The following is a 22,444-nucleotide window of genomic DNA, read 5'->3' as shown; positions in this document are numbered from 1 at the left end:
ATATATATACGCATTTCCCCTTCCGAATACTCCATAGTGCATACACCTTTCCTCTTTGTCACGTGTCCGCCGATAGATGTTTGTATCATTTGTGGCAACTCCACCATAAGTATTCCTTTTCCTTTTCCTTTTCTATTTTTTTTCTTTTTTCCTTCCTTTTTTTTTGTCCTTGCACCTCCAGTGTTTCATGCATATGCCCACTACTTTCTCTTCACCATCGCCTTCAGACTGTCGTTTTCCTCTCGAACGGCATCCCAACGTGCCTGCAACTCACCTAATTTGCTCCGAAGTTGTACCACTTCCTCTCCATCACGCCTCACCTGCTCCTTCCACTCCTCTTGCTTACTTTCATTTACTTTTGCTTCCATAGATATCGCCTTCCGCTCTGCCGCCTTCACTTTCTCCCTTAAATCGTCAAGCTTTCTTCGCTCCATTCGGGTCCTGTTCTCTATGGACTCGGTGAGCCTGCTCACAACATTATCTGCACCCGCAGCTTCCATTTCCGTTTGGTATCTTAGTTCCGCACTCGCAAGTTCCTCCCGAAAGGCCTCATCCGTGGCATCGTTCTTTGCGACTAGTTTATGCAGCTCCTCTTCTCTTGCCTTCAAGTTTTGTAGTTTTCGCTTCACTGCGTTTTCCCTTTCCAGCGCATCATCACGTTGCCGGTTTGAGTTCGCCACCGTAGCGTTTTTCTGAGCCAACCGTTTCTGTGATGCTTGGAGGCGCTCTTCCAATGTTTTTATTTGCTTCGCCCAGACTTTGCGCAACAGGGTTCGCTGCACTGTAACCGCCTGCCGCTTCCGGATCATTTTGTTCGTTTCCGTATCGATTGACGTCATCTGACGTGTCATGCTACCCATTTCCTTCTCCAAGTTCTCAGCGATGGCTTGTTTCGACCTTAGCGACTCAAGGAGTGTGTCCATGTTTTGTCGTTGAATGCGCACAGCATTGTGAAGCTCACCAGCCTTACTTGTCATACCGTCTGTTACTGTTGTTTGGGCATCATTCACCTTTACCAGCGTCACAAGGTTACGCGCCTTACTACTCCACTGAAGCGTTGCAAGCGTGTCGCCATAGTTCTTTGCAAGCGGGCTCAACGTAGCCACCATTGTTGTACGAGCATTCCCACCAATACTGTCGCTCAGTAGCCACGTGAGAACACTATCTCGAAAGGGCACCTGGGGCAAAGTACGCTCCTGGAAGTAACCGCCTGTCACTTCAGCCTTTGCTTGTTCCATCAACACGTTCTGCCGCTCCGTGAGGTTGTCAATAACTCGACGCAGCGCCAACAGGGAAGTGTTAATAGCCGCTGACTCCTTCACATAATCCTGAAAACCACCACGCTCAGAACCAGCAAGATCGACAAGGTTAATGCGACCCGCCTGGCAGCGAACTGTCGGGCGTGAGTAGCGGTCCTTTGCAGGGATCGTTTCTTCCTGAATTACCGTCAGTTGGAAAATAGCGTGACTGCGGCTAGACTGGTTGTGAACCGCAGTTGCACATGTGGTACGATGTGTTGAGCCGCGCTCTAGCAGTAAACAACACTGAGCCCAGTTCTCAGCCTGATACTTCGTTACACCCTCCACGAAGGGTCCACTGTAGGGATCCTGACGAATACGGGCGTCCTGCAACTTCTCACTTCCTTTGGAGTTCTTAAGCGCAGGGTCGAGGAGGTCACGTACACGCTCCATATAAATCTCCACGAAAGTAACTTCAATGCGGAAGCGAATGTTTGGCTTTTCTTCTTCCTTTCTCTTTTTATCAAGGATGGTAAATAGATCATTCGATACACGTGGAATGATGCCTTCCTCCCCATCCCCACCACATGTAGCTCTCGGGTCGTATTTGCCCATCATTGTGTACGTTTTACCACTTCCTGTCAATCCGTACGTGAGGACACAACTGTTGAATCCGTCAAACACATGGGGCACAAGGTCCTTAGCAATGACATCATACACATTTCTTTGCGTAGCGTAGGTGCTGTGTCTTGTGTCATTAAAAGTATGCACGATACGATGCTCAGGGGGGATGGACCACAGACTGGCATCGAATTCGAATTGTGCCTTAGGTGCCCATCCATCCTTAGGGTCTAATATGACTGTTTTGTTTTCCGTCATTTCCACAACAGACCGCCGCTCCTGTCCTTCCATATCCGCAAGCTCTTCAGGGATAAAAGGACGGACTCGGGCATACACTCTGAACCTCATAATCTCCGTTGCCCGCGAGCGGAATGCCGCTGAGTTTTCGTCCGCGTTCTCCATTGAAGTGTTGTGCCCGTTCATTGAGTCACCATGCTGTTTGTTAGGGTTAAGGTGGTTGGGTACTGTCTTGAAAGGACTCGTTGCCCGCTTCTTTGCGGGGGATGGGGCGCCTTTTTTTTGTGCGGGACCCGCTAGCAGCTTTGGCTCCGCAATGAACCCTCCCTTATCATCTCTTTCTTCATTTGTCCGCATGACTGTGTAAATGGTCTGCTCTACCTAAATGTGTTCTTCTAGTTATTTTATCTAAAAAAGTGGTTTAGCTCTTGTAGTGACCTCTTTTGAAAGGATACAGAGCTTCCTAATTTTCTTCTTTTATATATTTCCCCTTTCGTTTCTCTGCTTACTCACTTCACTCACCCCTTGACAAACTTTCCGTTTTGTTTAATTAATTAATTAATTATTTTTTTCACACAAAGATATGTCGTGTAAGTATGTTGGAAGAGGTTAACAAAAGACAAGGATGAAAGAGGAAATGGAGGGTCTGCATATGTTCAACAAAAGGGATATCCCCGTCAAAATGTCAAAACAGCGTTGGCCAGCTCACCGTACGTTATGAACTCTGTTTTCTTTTGTCTATTGTCATACATCCACCATGGTACCAGCGGCTTTTAACTTTTTTATTTGCCGGATATTTCAGCACATTTCACTTCATTCCTCGCCACGCAATCATAAGAGTGGACGGAGTTGTGTCTTTAATGAACTGACAAAACAACACTACCTTTCCAGCATTGTCTTCTTTATTTTTTTTAGATTTTCTTTATTTTGTTTCTCGTCTCTTCCCAGTAGCGGAAGTGTTTTACACTCCCTCTCTTTGATTGAATTCATATGACATATGTATTCCTCTTCTTTTTTTTTTCCCCCCTCACCGACGTCTTTTCTACCTTTACTCTCTTCTTTGCTGGCTCACTTCCATCAAGTGACAGCGACACACCTTTACATCCGCGATAGCACTCGTTACGATGCATCTCATTGTATCATGACTTGAAGCGGACCATGCTATCAGTTTCACTTTCCGTAACATCATTTCTTTATCCTCTCGCGCGCACCACGCCACACAACTGTATAACTTTCTTTTTCCCTTACACATATGGTTGTTTGCTACTTCCTCTTCTTCGGCACAATAGCCTCGACAGCCGTATCCACTTCCAAATCTTCGGCGCATTGAATGATGCGTACATCTTGTGCTCGCGTGCAAACGGTAATACCCATGAGAGGAAGGTCGCATGCCGCCTCGATGGAGTTGCGGGAGGCGTCTAATATGGCACAGAGCTGCTCCACTGCATCCCCAACAAGTCGTCGCATTCCAGTGAACAAACGCGCTCTGTACTCTTCCTGTACGGAGGGTTCAATGGCAGCTTCTTGCGAGGCAGCTTCCGCTTCATTTCCTTGCTCTTCTGTGAGCACTGAAAGCACGGCACTATTGTCTTGTATGGTAAAGCCGCTTCTTGCCCTGCTTCCCTGCCGTGCGTTAGCCCGCCCAGATAAAGCACCTTGGTTGTTGGTGTTGTTGATTGACTTCTGATTCATGGCTATCACTGGCAGGACAGTGGACTGTAAGGGCACTGGACGCGATCGGATGCCAAGTGCATAACTGATGGAGTCATCCAGTTGTTCGACACGGTGAGCGAGTACTGAAAAGGCGGTAACTCCCGCAGCCCGACGAAGCAAAAGGCCAAGAGGTTCGCGCTCCTGCTCGCAAACCACTGAAGCGCGTAAGAGGCAATTAAAAGCTTCACGCAAGGTATTCCTACACACAGCATCGCGAACTCCGCAGATTTTCGTCTGAAGAGTCTGGACAGAACCATTCCACTCTCTGTGTTGCAATGGTCTCCCGCACTCATCCATCGTCCGCATAATGTTTCCGTACATCGCATTCAACCGTTGGTAAATGTCTCGGTTGAACGGCACGCGCAGTGCCATGTACGTCGAGTCATTCCAAGCCAGCCGCCACCTGGTTATTTCTGCCTCTCTCGCCTCTTCTTCCGCCTGTGAAGCAGCTATACACGCCTTGGTCGCCTTAGCAATCTCTGACGCGTCGTACATACTTTCCCTCGCAACCAAAGTGTTAAGCAGTTGACGTTGCATGTTTACTCCTTCTCTCGCGTCGATGGCCTCGCCGACAGGGTCCGACAGTGCATTCAACGTGGGCAGGGGAGAACGGATAAACGCACATAGTTCCACGACGAGGGGTCGCGACATAGTAGGAAACATAAGAAGCTCATAGTGACGCGTGAAGCGTCCAGCGAAGGCAGCCCTAACGGAGAAAGGAAAAATGATTTCATCATCCGGAAGTATGACGCCGTCTAGGGGAGCAGAGAGGTAAAAGAAGGTTTTTGACTCTTTGGATTTTGTTGCTAGCGCACGAAGCGACAATTTTGCCTCTCCGCGTGGTGTTTGCTGCTCCACGGCCTCACCGTCCACGCGAATGCCTCTTTCTTCCCCTCTCTCTTTACTTCGCCATTGCGGGACCGCTGTCACTTGCACAGTATCACAGCTCGTTCTGGCAGATGTGGCTCCTCCTTCATCGGATTCAGTTTGCGAGCGCTCGTTTTTAGTTCCAGAAATTTCCCCGTCGTCCCCGCCGCTCTCTTCATCTCTAGTCTCATTCCCAGTAATGGCGTCATCCAACTCTGTGACTGGCTGAATAGGAGCCCATGTGTAGTAAACGGTCGTAGTGCCGTTGTTTTTGATTTTCACTGAGCCATGGGAAAGCTCTCCGGGCTCCGCAAAAAATAAAATGCGGGTTGTGGATATGACGAGGGAGGGACCACCCACGGCTTCCTCGGTGACGTCAACGGTGCAACTATTGACATCGGGCCGTGTCACTGCCGTGGCTGCGTCATCTTCACCGAGGGATGAACATTTTTTTTGACTACCACACTGTTGTGAGAATGTGCGGGACACAGTTACGGAGGGGCTAGCCGGAGGTGGGTGGTAAGCAACGGGCGGGGCACGCTTCTTGGCTGCTGCAGCTTCTTCGGTATTAAAGGTCCACGGTGGCGGCTTTCCACAAACTTCTAAGTATGCTCTTGGCACAAGAAAGTGAGGCATCTGCCGTTCAATCGCTGATATATTCCTTGCCACCTGCTTGCTGTAGTACTCTTTACCGGGAAATATAATGGAAATTGATTCATCCTTTGATTTCGGCTGCTGTGGCTGCTCCTTCACGACACCTAGCTGTCTTTCTTTCGGATGCACAATGCGCATGTTTGTTTGATTATCCGCATCATTTCGTCTGTTATCCGCCACTTTACAGTACAATGGATATGGGTATTCCGTCTTGTCCATCCGAACATATCGCACTGCATTTTCCCCAGGATGTATGCGTAATGTGCTTTCCCACAAATTATGACCCCCCAACTCCGGTGGTGGTACTGCGCCTTCTAGAAGAAACTGCTTTTCAATGTTTAACCGCTTCTTGTACATCGCAAACTCCATATTCCTTCCACCAAGTTGCGCCGCCCGGCCTTTTCCAGGCACACGACGCCTGATATTTTTTTCCATATTAGCCCACACCCGCTGCTGTTCCTCCCAACGCTGCAGCGCCTTGGATTGAAGATCCCGCGGGTCATATGGGTTAACCGGTGGCACCGGGTGAGCCATTTTCTAAAAGTTTAAAATGAGTTAATATGTATATAAATCCGGATGCGTTATGCGTTTCAGGTCCAATTTGGACTTTGGTGCTACCGGTGCCTGTACACGCAGCAATGCACAACACGCTATGCAAAAAAAAAAATGCAAGAAAAAATGGCGACGGAGGAAAGCAAGTGAGAGTTTGTAAGGGAGATGCCAGCGATAGCAATCACAATAACAATGTCTAACACGAAGGAGATTAATCACGGAGAGTGAGTGATGGAGGGTTAGTGTGAATTTCGCGGGGTAACAAAGACGGATATGAGAAATAATATACACTGGGTAGAGTATCGGTGCCGCCTAGATTACTCTCCCCCCTTTCATGTTCCCCACCACACCTCATGAATTCCATATTACTAAACTCCAGATCGAAACATTGATGAACAGACGACAACTAACGGCTTCGCACAGTTTCACAATACTTCCGGAGTGAGTCTCCATTTCGCTACTCTTCACGATACATCGCATAGCTCTTGAGGCCACCACACACTAGTTAACAAATTTAAGGAATTTGGCCGTTATGGGACACAGGTTTATCTTAATATCATTGAGCCCGCATACGCACTACGAGAATGCGTTTCGCAAACCATACAAGGCATCACACGAAGAGAAGGTCGTGGGGGGGGGGAAGGAAAAAAAAAAAAGGTTTTAACGACTTCGTCTAGCAGAGCTTTTTTCCATTAGTTAACGGGGCCGGCAAGTAATGGTTTGTCGACGGGGTGCCGCTGTTGGCAATTGTAGGTTCCCAAGAAGGGCTTGTGACTCCAATTTTGCACTTCCATGGATATTGATGCCGGTCTAAAGTCATCTGCTGTGGCGAAACATGAACGACACGAAGCAGCGCGGATATTCCTTTAAGTGTCGGCGTGGTTGACCGCACAGTTACCTTAAACGCTAGTGCACAGTAAAGTGCCGCTTCACTCGTTCACGGAACTGCCTAGTCGCTTCCACCATGTTACGTAACGCTACCCCCGTCTCCTTCCACCCGCGTGTTTTCAGTCCACAGTCAGGATTTACCCACAACCGCTCGAGTGGAATCCGCTCAGCAGATGCTTCCAGTCGCTGCACAATCGTCTCCACACTGGGAACATTTGGACTGTGGACGTCATACACACCGAGCCCCACTCCGTTGAGGTATGTGAAAGAATCAAATACCCTCAGTAGTTCCATGTCGGAGCGCGTGGCCTCAAAGTAAATAACATCGGCATCCATTGCCGCGATGGCCCCAGCAATATCGTGTATTTCACTGTAGCAAATATGAGTGTGTATTTGTATTTCCGGTCGTGCGACCGCCACAACAAGCTTAAACACCTCAGTGGCCCACTTTAGGTACTCCTGCTGCTTTCTTCTTTGTAACGGCAGTCCTTCACGCAGAGCGGGCTCATCCACTTGGATCAGACGTATACCCGCATTCTGAAGGTCATCAACTTCTTCACGTAATGCCAGTGCAACCTGACGTGCAACTTCCCTTCTTGGCAGGTCTTCTCGGACAAACGACCAGCTAAGGATCGTTACTGGACCCGTTAATATGCCCTTCACTGGCTTTTGTGTGAGAGACTGTGCGTACGTCAGCCACTCCAGTGTCATTGCAGTAGGTCGACTCACGTTACCGTATATGATGGGTGGCTTTACGCACCGAGAGCCGTAACTTTGAATCCAGCCATTCGCCGTAGAAACAAAGCCACTCAGGAGTTCCGCGAAATATTCAACCATGTCATTGCGCTCCGGTTCACCATGAACTAATACATCCAGGCCGATCGCCTCTTGCTCAGCCACTATGTGTTTAATGTTATCTTTCATCTGCTGCTTGTATGTCGCTTCATCAACTAGACCGGTTTTGAATGACAAACGCTGGTTGCGTATCTCGGATGTGCGTGGAAAAGAGCCAATCGTAGTTGTCGGAATCAATGGAAGCTTTATTAAGCTTCGCTGCACTTCAACACGTTTTGAGTAGGGAAGCGACCGTTCGGTATCTTTGGCGTTCAGCTCCGATGCAAGCTTTCGTGCCTCCTCATTTATCGCACCGCCGGGTACCTCCCGTTGGTGCAGGAGTGAACTGTACTCCACCAAATGGCTTCCTCCTTCCTCTGTTTTTAGAGCGTCAGCAAGAAGGTTCATCTCATCACATTTCTGCAGAGCAAACGCCAGTAAGTTCCTTATTTCTTCGTCCATCCCCACTTCACAGCCTACGTCAATTGGGGAGTGCAGAAGGGAGCAAGATGTCCCAATCCATAGCGCACGCGCCGGTGCCGCGTTACGAAGGGCTGCCAACCTCTCGTAGATTTGATGAAGGTTTGCTTTCCACACATTGCGACCATCAATAACACCAGCGGAAAGCACCCATGAGGCGGGCAACCTCTTTTCCACCTCTACGAGATCGTCATCACCCGCAACGGCATCCACATGCAGCCCGTCCACCGCTAAGCAGTTAATAACGTCCATGTTATGACCGACGCTATCGAAATAGGTTGTCAACAGCAATTTTGGCACATTACCGGCTTGTCGGCGCAGTTCCTTGTATGTGGCCTCAAATGCATCCAGCCAATCTTGCTCCAGGTCCAACACTAGCGCGGGTTCATCCAACTGCACCCACTGAATCCCGCTCTTGGCAAGTTTCCTCAACACCTCCGCGTATACCGGCACAATGCGAGGTAGAAGGGACCGGCGATCAAACCACTCACAACCTTTTACTTTCCCCAACCACACGTAACTAACGGGGCCCAAAATAACGGGTTTCGTTCTTGAAGGCCCCCATAAACTTAGCAGTTCTTCCACCTCTTCAATCAGCTGATTCCAAGCGAAACTGAAGGTTTGTGTAGGGCACGTAAACTCCGGCACGATGTAGTGGTAGTTGGTGTTGAACCACTTAGTCATTTCAGATGCATCCACTGACTTACCACTAGAGGTGTATCCGCGAGCAACACGGAAAAGGGTATCGATATTGATGGAACCGTTTCTGGTTCGATGCCGTGGTGGCACATTGTCGAGCATGAGACTTGTGCTGAGAACGTGATCATACCAGTGGAAGTCACCTACGGGGATCATGTCAACGCCACGCTCCATCTGTTGCCGCCAGTGACGGAATCTCACTTCTCTCGCCGTTTCCCTCAGATTATCCTCCGTAACCGCGCCACTCCAGTAGCTTTCCAACGCACCCTTCAGCTCGCGCTGCACACCAAAGCGAGGGAAACCGAGTGTATGCGTAATAATTTTAGCGCGCCGCGTTGCGGTCGTCATCATCACAGCAGTGGGCGATGAGTGCAACAAGGGCCACAGGTCACTTCTGATAGAGCGCTGTTTACTTGAGGCAGGGTGTAAAAAAATAACAACAATAACAATAATAAAACCAACGGGATGTTCAGAGAGACGTGTTAGCGGGGGAGGGGGGGGGGGAAACTATTCGAGCAGTCTCAGCTCCCGGAAGCAAGGGTCCCCCGTTAAGAGGTTCAAACACGAATACAATTCTTTTTTCCTGCCTCGACTCGAAGTCATTAACACACCTGCCCTGGCCTTGTGACCTTCGCTATTCTTGTGCGATTAGTTTCCATTGTGTCACCACCTCGAAGTAGTGCGAGGGGAGAGCGAGCGGCCACTTTATGTTCACCTACTGTCGAATTGGTTCATTCCTTGTTCGTGAAAAAAGAAAACGTGATAGAGAAGAATTTGAGAGGCTCACAAACCGAACCCCCACTAGCTTTATGACAGTCGAATCGACATATTTTTCTGCAAAAGGGGGAAACGAGTTTGGGCTTAATGTCATCCATCAACTTAAATATTTTAATGATTGACTGGCATACAATTGTGCGCTTACCTTTTAAAAGTGCATCGTGCCTTAACCGTCCAGAAAACTTCTTTTGGTCACCTTCTTTCTTTCGGTGTGTCGCCATTTTCGACTTCGCCACCTGGTGCCCCCACATAAAGCCGTCTGCTCCGCGAAGACTAACCCGAGAATTCTCACGTCACTGACCAACGCGAGCTTGAGTGTTGGGACCAAAACCACGTCCCCGATAATTTGATAAGCCGTCAGCATGTTCCCTACCCCATCAAACGCCTGAGGGCGGCATTTTTCTTCACGGAGGGCGTCATCACGGTCATTTCACTCTTCCCGCGGTTCACCGCCTTACTGGAACCTTCGTCACGCCGGCCATACAACTCCCGTACGTCGTCAGCCGCGTCCTCCTCCTCGCGGCGATGCCTTTTTAACCGATTTTGCTCTGCTTTCTTCTCTTCTTCATCATCCGATCCCATTGCACCGCTCAGCCGCTGCATCCTGGCCCGTCGCTGTTGCACTATTTTCGAAGTTCGCATGGTTTGCTTTGAGCGCACCTTGTCCGCACTATCCTTTTTATCCCATTTCTGCATTTTGCGCTCCTTTGCCACCTCCTTCTTTGATTTGAGTTCTTTTGTTACCGGACGCTCCTTGTATCCTAAATCTTCGTCAACCTCTTCATCATTTCCAACCAGCAGTCCGGTTGGAGCTGCATCCCCGAGCGACTTATCTGCTCGCCGCTCTTTCTTTTCACGGATGGCACGCGCCTTTTTGTTAAGTCGAATGTTCTCGTTATACTCTGCGAGCCGTGCGGTATTCACTCCTGGGACCTGGATGTCAAGCGATATCATATCGGGCGGCAACTTATCCAACAGCGTCGAAACAACTCTCTCCTTTCGATGGCGCTCTGTCTCGTGCGGGTTTGCATAGAAGAAGTCAGGATTTGCGTCACCAGCACCCGGGATAAGAAGTGAATGGAAGCCACGTGAGTGACCCACACCAATTACGTCCTCGAACGGGCAGAACCGTAGCTGCTGAGCGATGTTGCCGTAACCGAGACCAAATTTCAAATACGGGGAGTTAGGGCGGGAGGCAGTGAAAAGGTCCTTCCAAATTTGCACGTTGGTGCCACCACCCATCGCCACATACCCCGAGCTAGAGACGTCGATGGTGTTGAACGCGTACGTAACGGCGTATTCCTCTAGAGCACGTAATGTGCGGCAGTCCCACACTTTGAATTTATGATCGCCGCCAAGAGTAACGAAGAAGCGGCCGTTTGGGTGAAAGCAGATATCATCGATGACGCCCTTGTGTCCCTTCAGCTGCACTAAGGGATCTACAACACTAGGCGACCATAGTTTTACCAGACCACGGAGGTCGCAAGTGGCCACGACACCGTTACTTGGGTTGACGGCCATGCAGGAAGTGGGATCCCGCACAACCGAAGGAACCTTGGTTCCTAGTTCTTGCCCCGTGCTGATGTCCATATATTGCATAACACTATACTGTGTGGACGCAGCGCATAGCAACAGATGACGCGGCAGGTATGCCAGACGATTCATATTTGCCATACTAGGGAGAACATGCATCTCCGCTCCCTCTTTTGTGTACATGTAAACAAACTTCTTTTGAGCTACCGCGGTTATGGTATGGTCAATGAGAAACTTAGCGTCGTCAATGCGGTCCTTTAGTTGTGTTTCACCATTAAGAGCAAAATCCTTCCAGCGGATATTCGCCATGTGACCGCGTAGACCAGCGAGCAGCAAATGTGTTCCATTTGCGCTGAAGTCCAGTTTGTATGGGCCCAGTTTGTCCAGTACCAGTTCATACTTCTTGCTTTTGGATTGTAGGTCGACAGCAGCGACCACATCATCCTGCGTGACGCGGTCCGACACCTCTCGCTCCTCCAGCTCCAGTCCTGTGTTTGTGTTCTCTAGTTTCCCGAAAAGATTCACACGCGCTGCACGCTTCGGGGCGCTTCGCTGAAACTGTTCGCGTTTACGCGCTTCAGCATTTCCCAATGCGTCTGCATCCGTCACCCAGCGGCCGCGCAGCTGCTGCTTTTCTTCGCGGGTCCTTGCTTCTCGGAGCTCAGCGGTACGCTGCCGTACAAGCTCTTCCGTCTTTTTCCTCAGCTCTTCGTTTCTGCCCATGCTCTTTTCTCCGCCGCTACGTGCCTGATGTGGTTGCTGCAGCTTCATGCCCATTCTTCAGCCTTCCATGTGTACGATAAGAGACAGGAACAATCAAGTGGAATGTTGTTGTTTGGGTGGCCGCGAAGGTGAAGTGAAGTGGAGAAGGAAAAAAAATCATGAAATATGCGTATTCGTACTTACGCACGGGTATTTGTCAAAGGGAGCGGAAAATGATCTCAACAACGCAATGAGAAGACACATACAAAGAAGCCCAACGGGGGCGTGTCGGGTAGTGGCAGCGTGACTGGGACGCTTTATCTCATGAAAGCCGCTTTTCGGCTCCTCTCAGTTATGAAAAAAAAATTCGGAGACCATACCTCTTACTTAGAGTCGCTGCAAAACCAAACCCCCCAGAGGTCTACTTGACCCCTTCTGCAGCAACAGCAGAGTCACCCTTCTTCCCCCTCGAAGCAACAAGGGTCCCACACTTATCTGTTCTTTTAGATGCAAACTCTCCCGCTTTTTTTATGTTAAGGATCACGGCCCCTCAAACAATTCCATCCCAACGCTCCTCAACTCTTCTTCTTTCTAACTCCCCACTCAACAATGCATTATTATTTTTCGCCACCTTTTTCCTTTTGCACCTCCGCTCTCCAAGAGCGGCGGGATAAAAACATCTCACAAGTGCGCACATACAAACGCACGCTCGAACGCTGATCCATGCGCACTATAAATACGTTTTTGTTGACTTAACTCACTATTTTTGCGTGCAGTCCCGCTAGAAACCCGGCTGGTTACGACTCACCCCAAATACGACAACACGAACCCTTCTGAAAGCTCTAACAACTACGAACAAAAGGAGGCCAAACATAGCTCAGATGAAGAAGGAATGAGCGTAGAGGATAGAACCAGAGACTGGTACCGCACGTCGCTTAATCTTCTTCCAGCAACCGGTTAAGCTGCTCTAAGATGTCTCGTGATTGCTGCCAATACCGCCGCTGAAGCGCCGCTACATCCTCTATATTACCTTCTGGGGCAGGAGTTCCGGTCTGAGTCTGAGTTAGAGTGCTTTCCACAGAACGGGGAACGGCTCTACCACTGGCCGCGCGCTTGCTGGTCGGTTTACCTGCCGTTGCTACTGCATGGGAAAAGTTCCTGGACGACCGACCTCGACCTGGTGCAACTGTAGCCGTCGCTGATGCGTTTCTATGATTCCTTGGCAAAGGCGCCGGTATGCTAACAACTTCGGTGCTCTGCTTCGGTGCCGACCTGCTTCTACTGCAGGGTCCTGCCACTGACCCTGTGGGCCTCGCTCCCCGCAGTTTTACTGTCTGAGTGCCTGATGGTGGTTGTGGAGCGGATCCTGGGCTCCTCCGCGGAGCTTTTCTGTGATTCGAAGGATCCCTTTGGATTGGTTGTGGTGACCTGCTTTTTCGGCGACCCGCGCAGGGCCCAGAGTTCTCGCGGCGCGGCTCGGACTTCCTACCATGGGCATCTCTGCAATCTTGAGAGTAGTCGCGAACTTGGCCGCACTGCCGCGAATGTTCCCCGCGTGACATCACTCCTGATGGTCGGGCCTCAACTGTCGGAGCCGTGGAGTACCTCCGTTGTGCGGAGGGGTGACGAAGCAAGCCATTTACAGCCCCACTCCTACCACGACTCAGTTCCCGACCAGAAACTGCTTCTTTGGTAACCCGAGTTGATCCTACTCCCTTCGGTGGGCACGTACCAAATGCACTAGATGAAATCCTTTTCTCTAAGCGCCCGTCAGCCCCCGCCCGGCGGTGGGCAGATGGTCTTGACGATGCGGCCCGACTGCCCCTAATGTCCGAATGCGGATCCACATGACATTGCCGTCGCTGCGCCTCCCTCGTGCGTGCCACCGGATACAATGCATCCCTGCTGCGTATCTCCCCCCACTCCGAGTCAACGTTTCGTGCATTCACTGACTGAGTAGGTGTTTCGTAAGCTGTACGAGAGTGCGACCGTTGAAAGGCTTGTTTGTATTCCCGAAGCTCCTTCTTCGTTTTCGTGAGATCCATTTCTAGCTCCTTGTTTAGAGCGGTCATGTGAAGCAACATTTCTTCAAGGAACCGTAGCCGCGATGCAGCGTCGGCTGACCCGGGGCCAGAGTTCGTGTTTTCATTGGTGGGGCCCTGTTGCTTTTCTCTCCGTCCACGCGGTTGTCCCCCCTGCACTTTTGGTTCTTCTGCCCTCCTACTGACATGCACACATGGTGAATCTTTCAAAAGCTGATTACTTCCTCCAACTTGGTTCTCGCCTTTGCCGTGCATCTCCGCTTCGCCTGCATCTATTTTCTTGTGTGACCCGACGCTTATACGCCGTAAAGCATATTCTGCTTCCAGCCCATTTGTGCAATCGGCCGCCGGGCTGACACCTGCAGCTGAGCTCTTACTGCTCGTGCCAGTCTCCGCTGCTGGCTCATCCGCTTGTATTCCTCCCTCTGTGGAGGGTGAAGAGGAGGAAGAAAACGAATTGTGGCTTGATGTCCCTGAACTAATACTCAACTTTCCTTCGGACGTCCCTGACTCCGATCCCGACACCGCCATGAGAGTCGGGCCGCTCAGCCTACACGATAAAGAGGTGCTTCGTATTGTCTAGTAGAACTACGGAAGGTGTTAAACAGGCGTTTATATATATATATATATATATGTATATGAGAGAATTGATACCTAACAAACAAGTGGATGTAGGTGAAGAGCGAGAGCGATCTCTTGGCGACTGAGCGGTTGCTAATGGAACGCAGCGATCCAAAAAGAGAGCAACGGAAGACCGACGGTGTTGGCTTCGCTTTACACGCATATAGTGAAAATAGGTATGTGTGTATGTTTTGGCGCAAGACCATACGTAGATCCGGTAAGGATAAAGCAAATGTAAATGAGTTTACAAGCAATTCAGAACAACAAAAACATGACGACTTTCATGTGCAGCAGCTGAGTCACGTATGTTTATCAGAGGGGCAAGCCACAAGATCGAAGGGTCATTCTCCCCCCTTCCCATGTGGGTGTATAACCACGCACTTAAAAGACGACTAAAAGGCCACCAGCAACGAAAAGAAGGAACCCCGAGTCCTGCTCATACATCTGTATATCTCCCCTCTCGCCTACTGCATCATCCTGTCAGTCTTTGCTCCTCGTTGAGATGAAGCACAGTTTTCACTTCACAACATCACGAAACTTGTCGTGCAGATCCACCCTCATCTTAACGAATTGAACCTTCTCATCATGACTCAAAAGCCTCAACAAGCCTGTGTCCCACACTCCTTTAATGTGATCCGGAGGCATAATTAACAGGCTCGCTGTTTCCTTTAACAGTCGGAAAAGAACATCAATGACCGCTCCATCAAGACCTGGTACCCGCGTGAGCGGCGCCATCGCCTCCACATAAGCTGTCACATCCCGCTTGTAAACAAGAGCCCCACGGTCTGACACAGAAAAGCCTTTTAGATGGATGCTGATACCACGATAGAGACACACCCCAACGGTGCGGACAAAAGAAGAAGCGCCCCCATCGCCGTACAGCAACTGCTGTAAGTTCATCTGCCGAGCACGCTGCCGCGCGCCATCCGGAGAATCTATTTGGCCCGTTGGTCCGAGGGCGCTACCCATATTGCCACTGCTGCATACGCCGCTGCTGTATAGGCAATAGTTCTGTGACCACATATGCTGACCGGAAGGCATCGAGCCTGACGAAAAGAACTGGCTCGATGGGGGGAGTTGTTCGGCGGCAGGAGCTTGTGGCGACGTGTTTCGGTGCGATGCCAACCCTCCTGACATTTTGATGAACTCCTTTGCCCTTTCAAACTCTTGTGCGACATATTTGCAAAAAAGTGAGCAGGCTCCCGTACACGGTGGTGCGATCACCTCGCCTTCTCCTCCTTTCGCTACTTTAGGGACGTAGTCATTCCGATGCTGGAAGTGAAGTAGTATAGAAAGGGAGCGTACCACAATGGCATGTGCACAGAAATTCAGCAGCACCTCCGCTCTTTCGTCAAGAGCCTGGAAGGCAGCCACCTTCTTCGCCTCGATGGTGGTAACAAACTGTGGTTCATGTTGTAACAGATGGTCACAACTTGCTGCTATAGCGTCGTCTAGGCTAATCATCGTGGACTGAGCGAACAGTAACATGCGCAATCCACACTGCTGGGGCTCGCTATCGATATTACGTAATATGTCTTCCTCGTTCTTTGGCTTTGATCGCCAAGTATCACGACTATTTCTCATAAAATCAACAGTTTTGCGGAGTTCTGCTTCCAGCACTCTCCCCAGTTGCTGCAATGTAGTTTCCACAAGCTCAACCATTCTTTCCCTAACGTCTTCTGGTCGCGCGTAAATCCGTATCCGATTTGAAAGTTCAACAAAACACTGAACTAACTCCTTCGTCATTTGCATGTGCTCGCTGCGGAGGTCAAAGACCTCCCCACTGACGTTGCGAAGCTTCGGTGCATATGACTCCTCCAGTAATGAATAGTGGCGACGTAACAATTCGGCTTCTGAGTAGCTAGCCCGACTCGTACCAAACAGTGAGTCCACATACTTGTCGAGGAAATCTGCCTCGCCGCAGGTGAATGTGCGCCGAATCTCTTGCACGTACTCTTGGAACAACACAAACAGTTCTGTTTGCACGGTGTGCTTGTATGTAATCGCATCGACCATTTGCGCTGCCGCACGGTTCCTGGATCTTGGAGAAAGTCTAGACTCTGCCTCCCTTATTTCCCGTTCGTGATCCTCAGCGAGCTTCATCTGGTTCACAAGGAAGGGTTCTACAACACCCTTCGTCATTTGTGTTAGCAGATGGTGCCTCGCTGTGTATGTTGTACCGAATATCGCTTCTACGATGATAACATCCCGCCGCGCACGAGATACAAAAAAGCTAAATGCACCACGAAGGCACCCTTCCAACGATGTCCGGTAGTGTTGCATAGCCGTGTTGGCCTGATTTACGGGTTCCTGCGAAGCCTTCGAACTGCTAGATCCTTTTTTAGCCTTTTCAAATGTTGGCACAACCCGCAGCGGCTCGGGGGAGTAATCTTTAAAGAGTGAAGAACACATTTGACTGATAGTATGGCTGTAGAAATCCAACAACAATGCGTCATGCGAGGTTGTGATGGTAGTGTACAGGCGGGATACGAACTCCATCGTGCGAAGCAGTGTTCGACCATATGGGTCCTGTGCTGCGATTTCAGCAAGCTCGCCATGAACACCATTGAAGCACTCCACAAGGTGGAAGATATCATTCATCAGTTCTTCCCTTAGCCAGTTCACGTATACATCCACATTCGCCGTATTTTTCACAATCCCATCGAGCTCCCCACGCAAATGCAGTAGCCTCTGACACCACTCCACTTGTGCTTCTGTAGAACTCCTCACAACAAAAGCACGGTCAAGACCTGCGGCGATCGCCACCTCCTCAAGATGGTGAAGGCCTTCACGCGACGTGCCGCCCGACTGACCGTGCACACGGGAGCTGATGCTCGTGTGGTGCCTCCTACTTGACAGCCTACTCTCGCCTTCGTAGGTATCACGCATTGTACGGTCCTTCACGCCGTTTTCATAGTCACTACAAATCCCAACCCCATCGCCTCTTCTAGCACTGGCATCTATATCCCAGTCGTAGTAAACGGTCTCTGCCGGCAATACACTACACGTCTTCCACTGTGCGGTTATTTTCTCTCTCTGCTCTGCCCGAGCCTTTTTCAGACCCTTAAGTGCGCTGGTCAGGTCCTTCTTTTGTATTGCTGTAAGCATACGGAAGTGATTTAGAAGGACAGAAACCGATCGGCCGCGAAGCACTCGGGCGTTCGATTGGGCGAGGTGTTGCTCAATACCCGCGATTGCAGCAGCGGCGTTGCACACACGCGACTCGTAGTCGTGCAGCCGCGCTGTTGTATCCTCTAGTCCCAGCCGTACTGTAGCGAGTTTTCGTTTCTCCCTAATCTCCAAACGACGGCAACGAACTTCGTGGAGTTGGAGCGATTGCTCCTCAGTTTCCTGCATTTTCTCGATTTCGCGGAGAGCGGCCGCAATAGTTGTCGTAAGACTAGTGGCAACAGCTCCCCGGTCACTCCCGGTGCTCCCCTCCTCACCATGCGCTTGCCCTGCTTCTGCATCAGCTCGGGTGGTGGTACTTCCAACCACACCGTTCTCGGCGAAACGCTTCATCCCCCCCGCGGTTTCTTCTTTCCAGCCGCGGGACATAAGCAGGGGAAACAAAACTCTATTTGTGATGTTGTTAACGAACGTCGGGGCGGAGAATTGTGACGAACTAAATACAGAACGGTCAAGGGACAACTGCAAGCGCTGCTCCGGTGCTGGAGCCGACTTGACTGAATCGTTCACCTTACGGTCGCTCCGGACATTGTTGGCGCTATCGTCCTTTGCAACCGCACTGTTGCGGCGGCGAGCTTTCTTTTCTTCCGTCCCTTTTGCCTTACTCTTTCCATGGTTCGGCATCAAGCGGAGTACTTTCACCACAAGAATATGCATATATATATGCATATGTATAATTAAGATGTTATGGATGAAAGAAGAAGTGTAGGAATAGAAGGAGAAATCAAAACGACAGCAGCACCACACCGAAAAAGGCAATATTTCTTTCCCATGCGAGCTGAAAAGCAGGAGCACCGCCACGGACTATTTTTTTTTAATTTTTAGAACAAAGGAAAAAAATACTGGGGTGTGTATGCAGTTACGGAAACTGCAGAGTAATATAAATGCCGATAACGGAATATGCAAACACACATGCACGCCAGCTTTGGCACGCCACACCACCACGTAACTTGTTGTTGCAGTTGGTGGCGCTCGCAACCAAGACTCCTCAACGCAGTAGAGCACTTGGAAAATACCATTACATTCGTTCATGCGCGTGCACCGCAAAATGTGCCACACGGGCCGTCAAAGGAAGAAGAGGGGGGAAATTAATCGAATGCGAGTCGGCTACAATGCGATACGAGAGCGCCTTTCAAACACCCCCACGACATTATTTCCCATTCCCGTTCCCTTTTTTAAGATGCCAACCTACCAGTGACAGTCGCCCAATATCACCAACCACCATTACCCCTCGTATTGCGACACGAACCCCTCCAAAAGATAAAAAAAACAGGGAGAAGAAAAAACAATCTACTAATGTTTTCACCACCACCACCACTGAGAATCCACGGGATGATACCCCGCGCTACGATTTGCACTTTTCGGTGTCGTTGGGGCCTTTTTTTAAGTTCCTTTTACCTTTAGTAGCGGTGGTCTTTTCCGAGCCCCCACCATTTTTACTTTTTACGTCCGACTGCTTGTTTTTCACATCAGCTGGAGCAAGCTTAACCGAGCGTTCTGCCTCTGCTTCTTCACAAAATAAAAGCAACATAAGCGGCAGCCTGGCCCACACGCACATGAGCGTAACCATGAATGCAACGGTAGCAAAAATGAATATCATGGCAGGGAGGAGGCTGAAAAAGGTACCACAACTACCACCGAATGCGAGTGCCGAGAGTCCAGTTATTAAGCGCCCCTGCAGTTCCTTCCACTTTTGACTTGTGACAAGACTGATGTACTCCCGGAGCGAGTCGAGGATCCCATCCGCTGTTAATCCGTATACATGATGTGCGACGAACAGCTGTAGCCACAACCGCCACACAAAGTTGGAAAGTACGGTGGCACTCATAATAAAAGGCAGAAACAAGAGCACAAAAAGAACCACAGTAATTTGAGTTACCCAGGGTACTGCACTGTAGGTCCAGATCTTCGTGTGTGTGAGAGCCAAGTGCGCAAAGCCCACCAGCGGGTTGACATCCTTGTCAGCGCTAAGGGTGCTGGTGCGTTCCAATTCTGTCCTCAGTTCCTGCACTTTCCGCTGATAGTGCCCCACCGTGTCGCCGTAGAGCTTCTCGTACGGCGCATATTCCTCAAATGTAAACAGCCACACGCCGTGCAGCGTTTCCCAATATAGTTTCCAATACATGAAAAGAAGATCCATCTGCAGCAACACTATTTCCTTCCATGAGGTGGCGGCGCCCGCAGCCCTGATGTCCGGCCCGCCGAACACTTCGTTAATGCACACACACGGCACGTCTCCATGTTGTTTAATCGTCCTCTCGTTGAAACGGATAATATCGTCATTAACAGCTCCTACAACACCCCAGGCCTCCATGATACGTTGATGTGTGTCATTCTTTGGCTCCCGCTGGCCGTCTTCCTCCTCTAAGGCTACACTGCGCGCTTCGTTGAGGTTTGCACGGGCCCGTAACTCTCGCTGTGTAAGTTCCGCCCGCTGCGTAACGGCACGCCTTAAATATGACACAATCCTGGAAGCACATTTGCCCTCCCTGTTTTCACGGACAGCCCCACCCTTTCCCTTCGTTTCAGTGGCTACGGAGCCATCAGCTCCAGGAATAACTGTTGGAACTCCCGCCGCTACCAGTGAAAACATAACAAATGTAAATGCCGGCGCACGGGAAACCACAGAAGATTGAAACCTTGCCATTTTCTGTGTCCTTTTACTCCCGCGTTTGCTGTTACAGTTGTTGTTGTTGCCCTTTCGATAGACCGTTGAGGAGCACAACTTTTTTTTTTCTTTTCCTTTTTCTCCTTATTTGTTTCCGTTCTTTCACGTGTAACGGTACCACGTTATGTTGAACTTAACCCCCACACCTTTGGGAGGAAATACGTAATGCTCTTCCCCTCCACCTGTTTACCTGGGGCAAGTGAAAAAATCTGAGAGAGGCAACAGAAGTAGGGAAAGGCGTGTGTCATACAATTCTTCAGCAGAAAATAACAACGGTTTACATATACTTAGTTTTTTTTTTTAAAGTCACAACGTGCGTGAACGTATGTGGGTGTTGTGGGTGAAGAAGAAAATATGTGATGAGGGAAACGAAAGAAAAATATTCTCTCCCCAACTGTAGTTCCCACTTGCGCAACTTAATGACACATGGGCGACACTAAAGACAGCACTAACGGCGTACAGCAGCTGTTGTGAATTTCTTTTCCGAGTATGCTATCGTCTTTCCACTTCTCCCCGCACGGTACGCTGCGTCAGCGATGGATAACAGTTCATCTTCCGATACAACAAAATTGATTTTATTATTGTTCCCCGTCCCCACATCCACACGGATATGTGCGTTTCGGTAAAAGAACATCACGGCGAAGGGCTCTCTGCTGTGACCCAATTCATACATGACGTTGAACTCAGGCACCTCCAGCGTAGACACAACATAAATTGTGCAATACTTCCGTACCTTTGGTGCGAGTGCGACAAGTACTTCATCTATTTGGCGTGTGGAAAGTGTGTGTGCCATGTCTTCTTCCTGCTCCGTCGCTTCACCGTAATGACTGAAGCGGATAAGTACAAGTTTCTCGCCTTCAAGCACAATATGCCGGTCAACATCCCAGGCGGAGTGTAGGCGTGTCAACTCCGTCATAAAAAAGTTTTTTTTTTTTTTTAAAAAAAGCAATGGAAACTTCCCTATACCAAGCCTGATGTATCCACAATTTCAGTTAGCCCTTTGCGCACGTGCGCTCACAGGCTAAGGGACACAACGGCACAGCATGTTAAAAGAGAGACAGAAAGGATGAAGGGGGAAGTTACTGAGAGAACAGGAAAGTAAACACACACAAAGAAAGCAAAAAAGAAAAAGAAAAAGGAAAAAATAATAATAATAACGAAACAACACATCCGCTCTAACCAGAGAGAAGCGACGGAAATGCATGTGCTTTGCGCCACGAAGCGTTAAAAAATAAATAAATATAGTCTCTGAAACATGAACCCTTGAATTTCGTAGGGAGTTCCTGTAGCGTCAAGGGCACGTCCCGCACACGAGCTCCTCCTTTCATCTGCTTTTTTCCGCCATTTTCAATCCTACACTTAAAGGTAATGAGAGGAAGCGGCAACATTAATAATAACAATAATAATGATAATAGTAACAAAATGACGAAAGTTTGGTAGAATTATGGAAAGGTGGAAGTTGCAGGAATGGCGTTGACACGAAGGTTCTGTCGCAAGGAGCCTCAACCCACGACAAAATGGCGAAGGAAGAGACGGTGGAGGTATTAAGCGGGCAAAACAGAAACGAAAAACAAAAGGAAAGAAGGGGATACAAATTGTATAAAACAACCACGAACAAGGAAAAAAAAAACACCAATAAAAAAAAAAAGGAGAAACACAAAAAGCAACAATGAAAGGAAAGTCAGTGGATGAAAACAAGGGCAAACGCCCGCCGCCTCAAAATAAATGACAGATAACAAAGCAGGATGTGCATGAGGCTCTATTGTGTTAATGTACGCTTGTATGTTTGTGTCTGTATATGCGTGTTCACTGTGAAGGAAAGAGGAGATCCCAAAGGGGTTATTTTTCAGGGAACACGTGTGGAGAGCAGAAAAACACAGACTTGTGAAAACCAAACGAAAGGCATCCGATAGCTGCCTTTTCCCCGATGCTCTCTCTCTCTCTCTCTCTTTTTTTTCTCCCTTTCTTGCTCAACTGCTGTTATAAACATGTGTTACTTCTTTTCTTTTTATTTATCTATTTTTTTTTTATCACCCCCTCTTTCCTCTCTCTAACACACAAAAACAAAAACAAAACAAAGCGTAGGGAGTCAGCCAACCACACCACACTCATCACCTTGTCTCCCTTCA

The 22,444-nt window shown here is 49.4% G+C and overlaps 7 protein-coding genes and 1 pseudogene across 8 annotated transcripts; all 8 read right to left on the bottom strand.

The window, feature by feature from the left end:
* Window positions 1-200: 200 nt before the first annotated feature.
* Window positions 201-2,453, bottom strand: TEOVI_000362200 (kinesin, putative; the record flags this gene model as incomplete). The annotated part of the gene is made up of 1 exon (XM_067226508.1): window positions 201-2,453. One exon carries the CDS (start codon window positions 2,451-2,453, stop codon window positions 201-203), a length of 2,253 nt encoding a protein of 750 aa, XP_067082609.1.
* A 906-nt stretch (window positions 2,454-3,359) lies between these two features.
* Window positions 3,360-5,864, bottom strand: TEOVI_000362100 (uncharacterized protein; the record flags this gene model as incomplete). The annotated part of the gene is made up of 1 exon (XM_067226507.1): window positions 3,360-5,864. The coding sequence occupies one exon, from the start codon at window positions 5,862-5,864 to the stop codon at window positions 3,360-3,362; it is 2,505 nt and encodes an 834-aa protein (XP_067082608.1).
* Window positions 5,865-6,788: 924 nt separating this feature from the next.
* Window positions 6,789-9,134, bottom strand: TEOVI_000362000 (5-methyltetrahydropteroyltriglutamate-homocysteine S-methyltransferase, putative; the record flags this gene model as incomplete). The annotated part of the gene is made up of 1 exon (XM_067226506.1): window positions 6,789-9,134. The coding sequence occupies one exon, from the start codon at window positions 9,132-9,134 to the stop codon at window positions 6,789-6,791; it is 2,346 nt and encodes a 781-aa protein (XP_067082607.1).
* Window positions 9,135-9,929: 795 nt separating this feature from the next.
* TEOVI_000361900 (WD domain, G-beta repeat/BING4CT (NUC141) domain containing protein, putative) lies at window positions 9,930-11,870 on the bottom strand (the record flags this gene model as incomplete). The annotated part of the gene is made up of 1 exon (XM_067226505.1): window positions 9,930-11,870. The coding sequence occupies one exon, from the start codon at window positions 11,868-11,870 to the stop codon at window positions 9,930-9,932; it is 1,941 nt and encodes a 646-aa protein (XP_067082606.1).
* An 860-nt stretch (window positions 11,871-12,730) lies between these two features.
* Window positions 12,731-14,368, bottom strand: TEOVI_000361800 (uncharacterized protein; the record flags this gene model as incomplete). The annotated part of the gene is made up of 1 exon (XM_067226504.1): window positions 12,731-14,368. The coding sequence occupies one exon, from the start codon at window positions 14,366-14,368 to the stop codon at window positions 12,731-12,733; it is 1,638 nt and encodes a 545-aa protein (XP_067082605.1).
* A 606-nt stretch (window positions 14,369-14,974) lies between these two features.
* Window positions 14,975-18,316, bottom strand: TEOVI_000361700:pseudogene (annotated as a pseudogene). The gene has a single exon. A coding segment is annotated over exon 1 (3,342 nt).
* A 676-nt stretch (window positions 18,317-18,992) lies between these two features.
* Window positions 18,993-20,294, bottom strand: TEOVI_000361600 (uncharacterized protein; the record flags this gene model as incomplete). Its single annotated transcript, XM_067226503.1, has 1 exon — window positions 18,993-20,294. The coding sequence occupies one exon, from the start codon at window positions 20,292-20,294 to the stop codon at window positions 18,993-18,995; it is 1,302 nt and encodes a 433-aa protein (XP_067082604.1).
* A 469-nt stretch (window positions 20,295-20,763) lies between these two features.
* On the bottom strand, window positions 20,764-21,231 carry TEOVI_000361500 (spliceosomal U5 snRNP-specific protein, putative; the record flags this gene model as incomplete). Its single annotated transcript, XM_067226502.1, has 1 exon — window positions 20,764-21,231. The coding sequence occupies one exon, from the start codon at window positions 21,229-21,231 to the stop codon at window positions 20,764-20,766; it is 468 nt and encodes a 155-aa protein (XP_067082603.1).
* Between the last annotated feature and the right edge of the window lie 1,213 nt (window positions 21,232-22,444).

This window comes from Trypanosoma equiperdum, assembly GCF_001457755.1.
Source record: "Trypanosoma equiperdum strain OVI genome assembly, contig: ctg_76, whole genome shotgun sequence".
NCBI lineage: Eukaryota > Euglenozoa > Kinetoplastea > Trypanosomatida > Trypanosomatidae > Trypanosoma > Trypanosoma equiperdum.
This window is presented reverse-complemented; position numbering and strand designations above follow the sequence as displayed.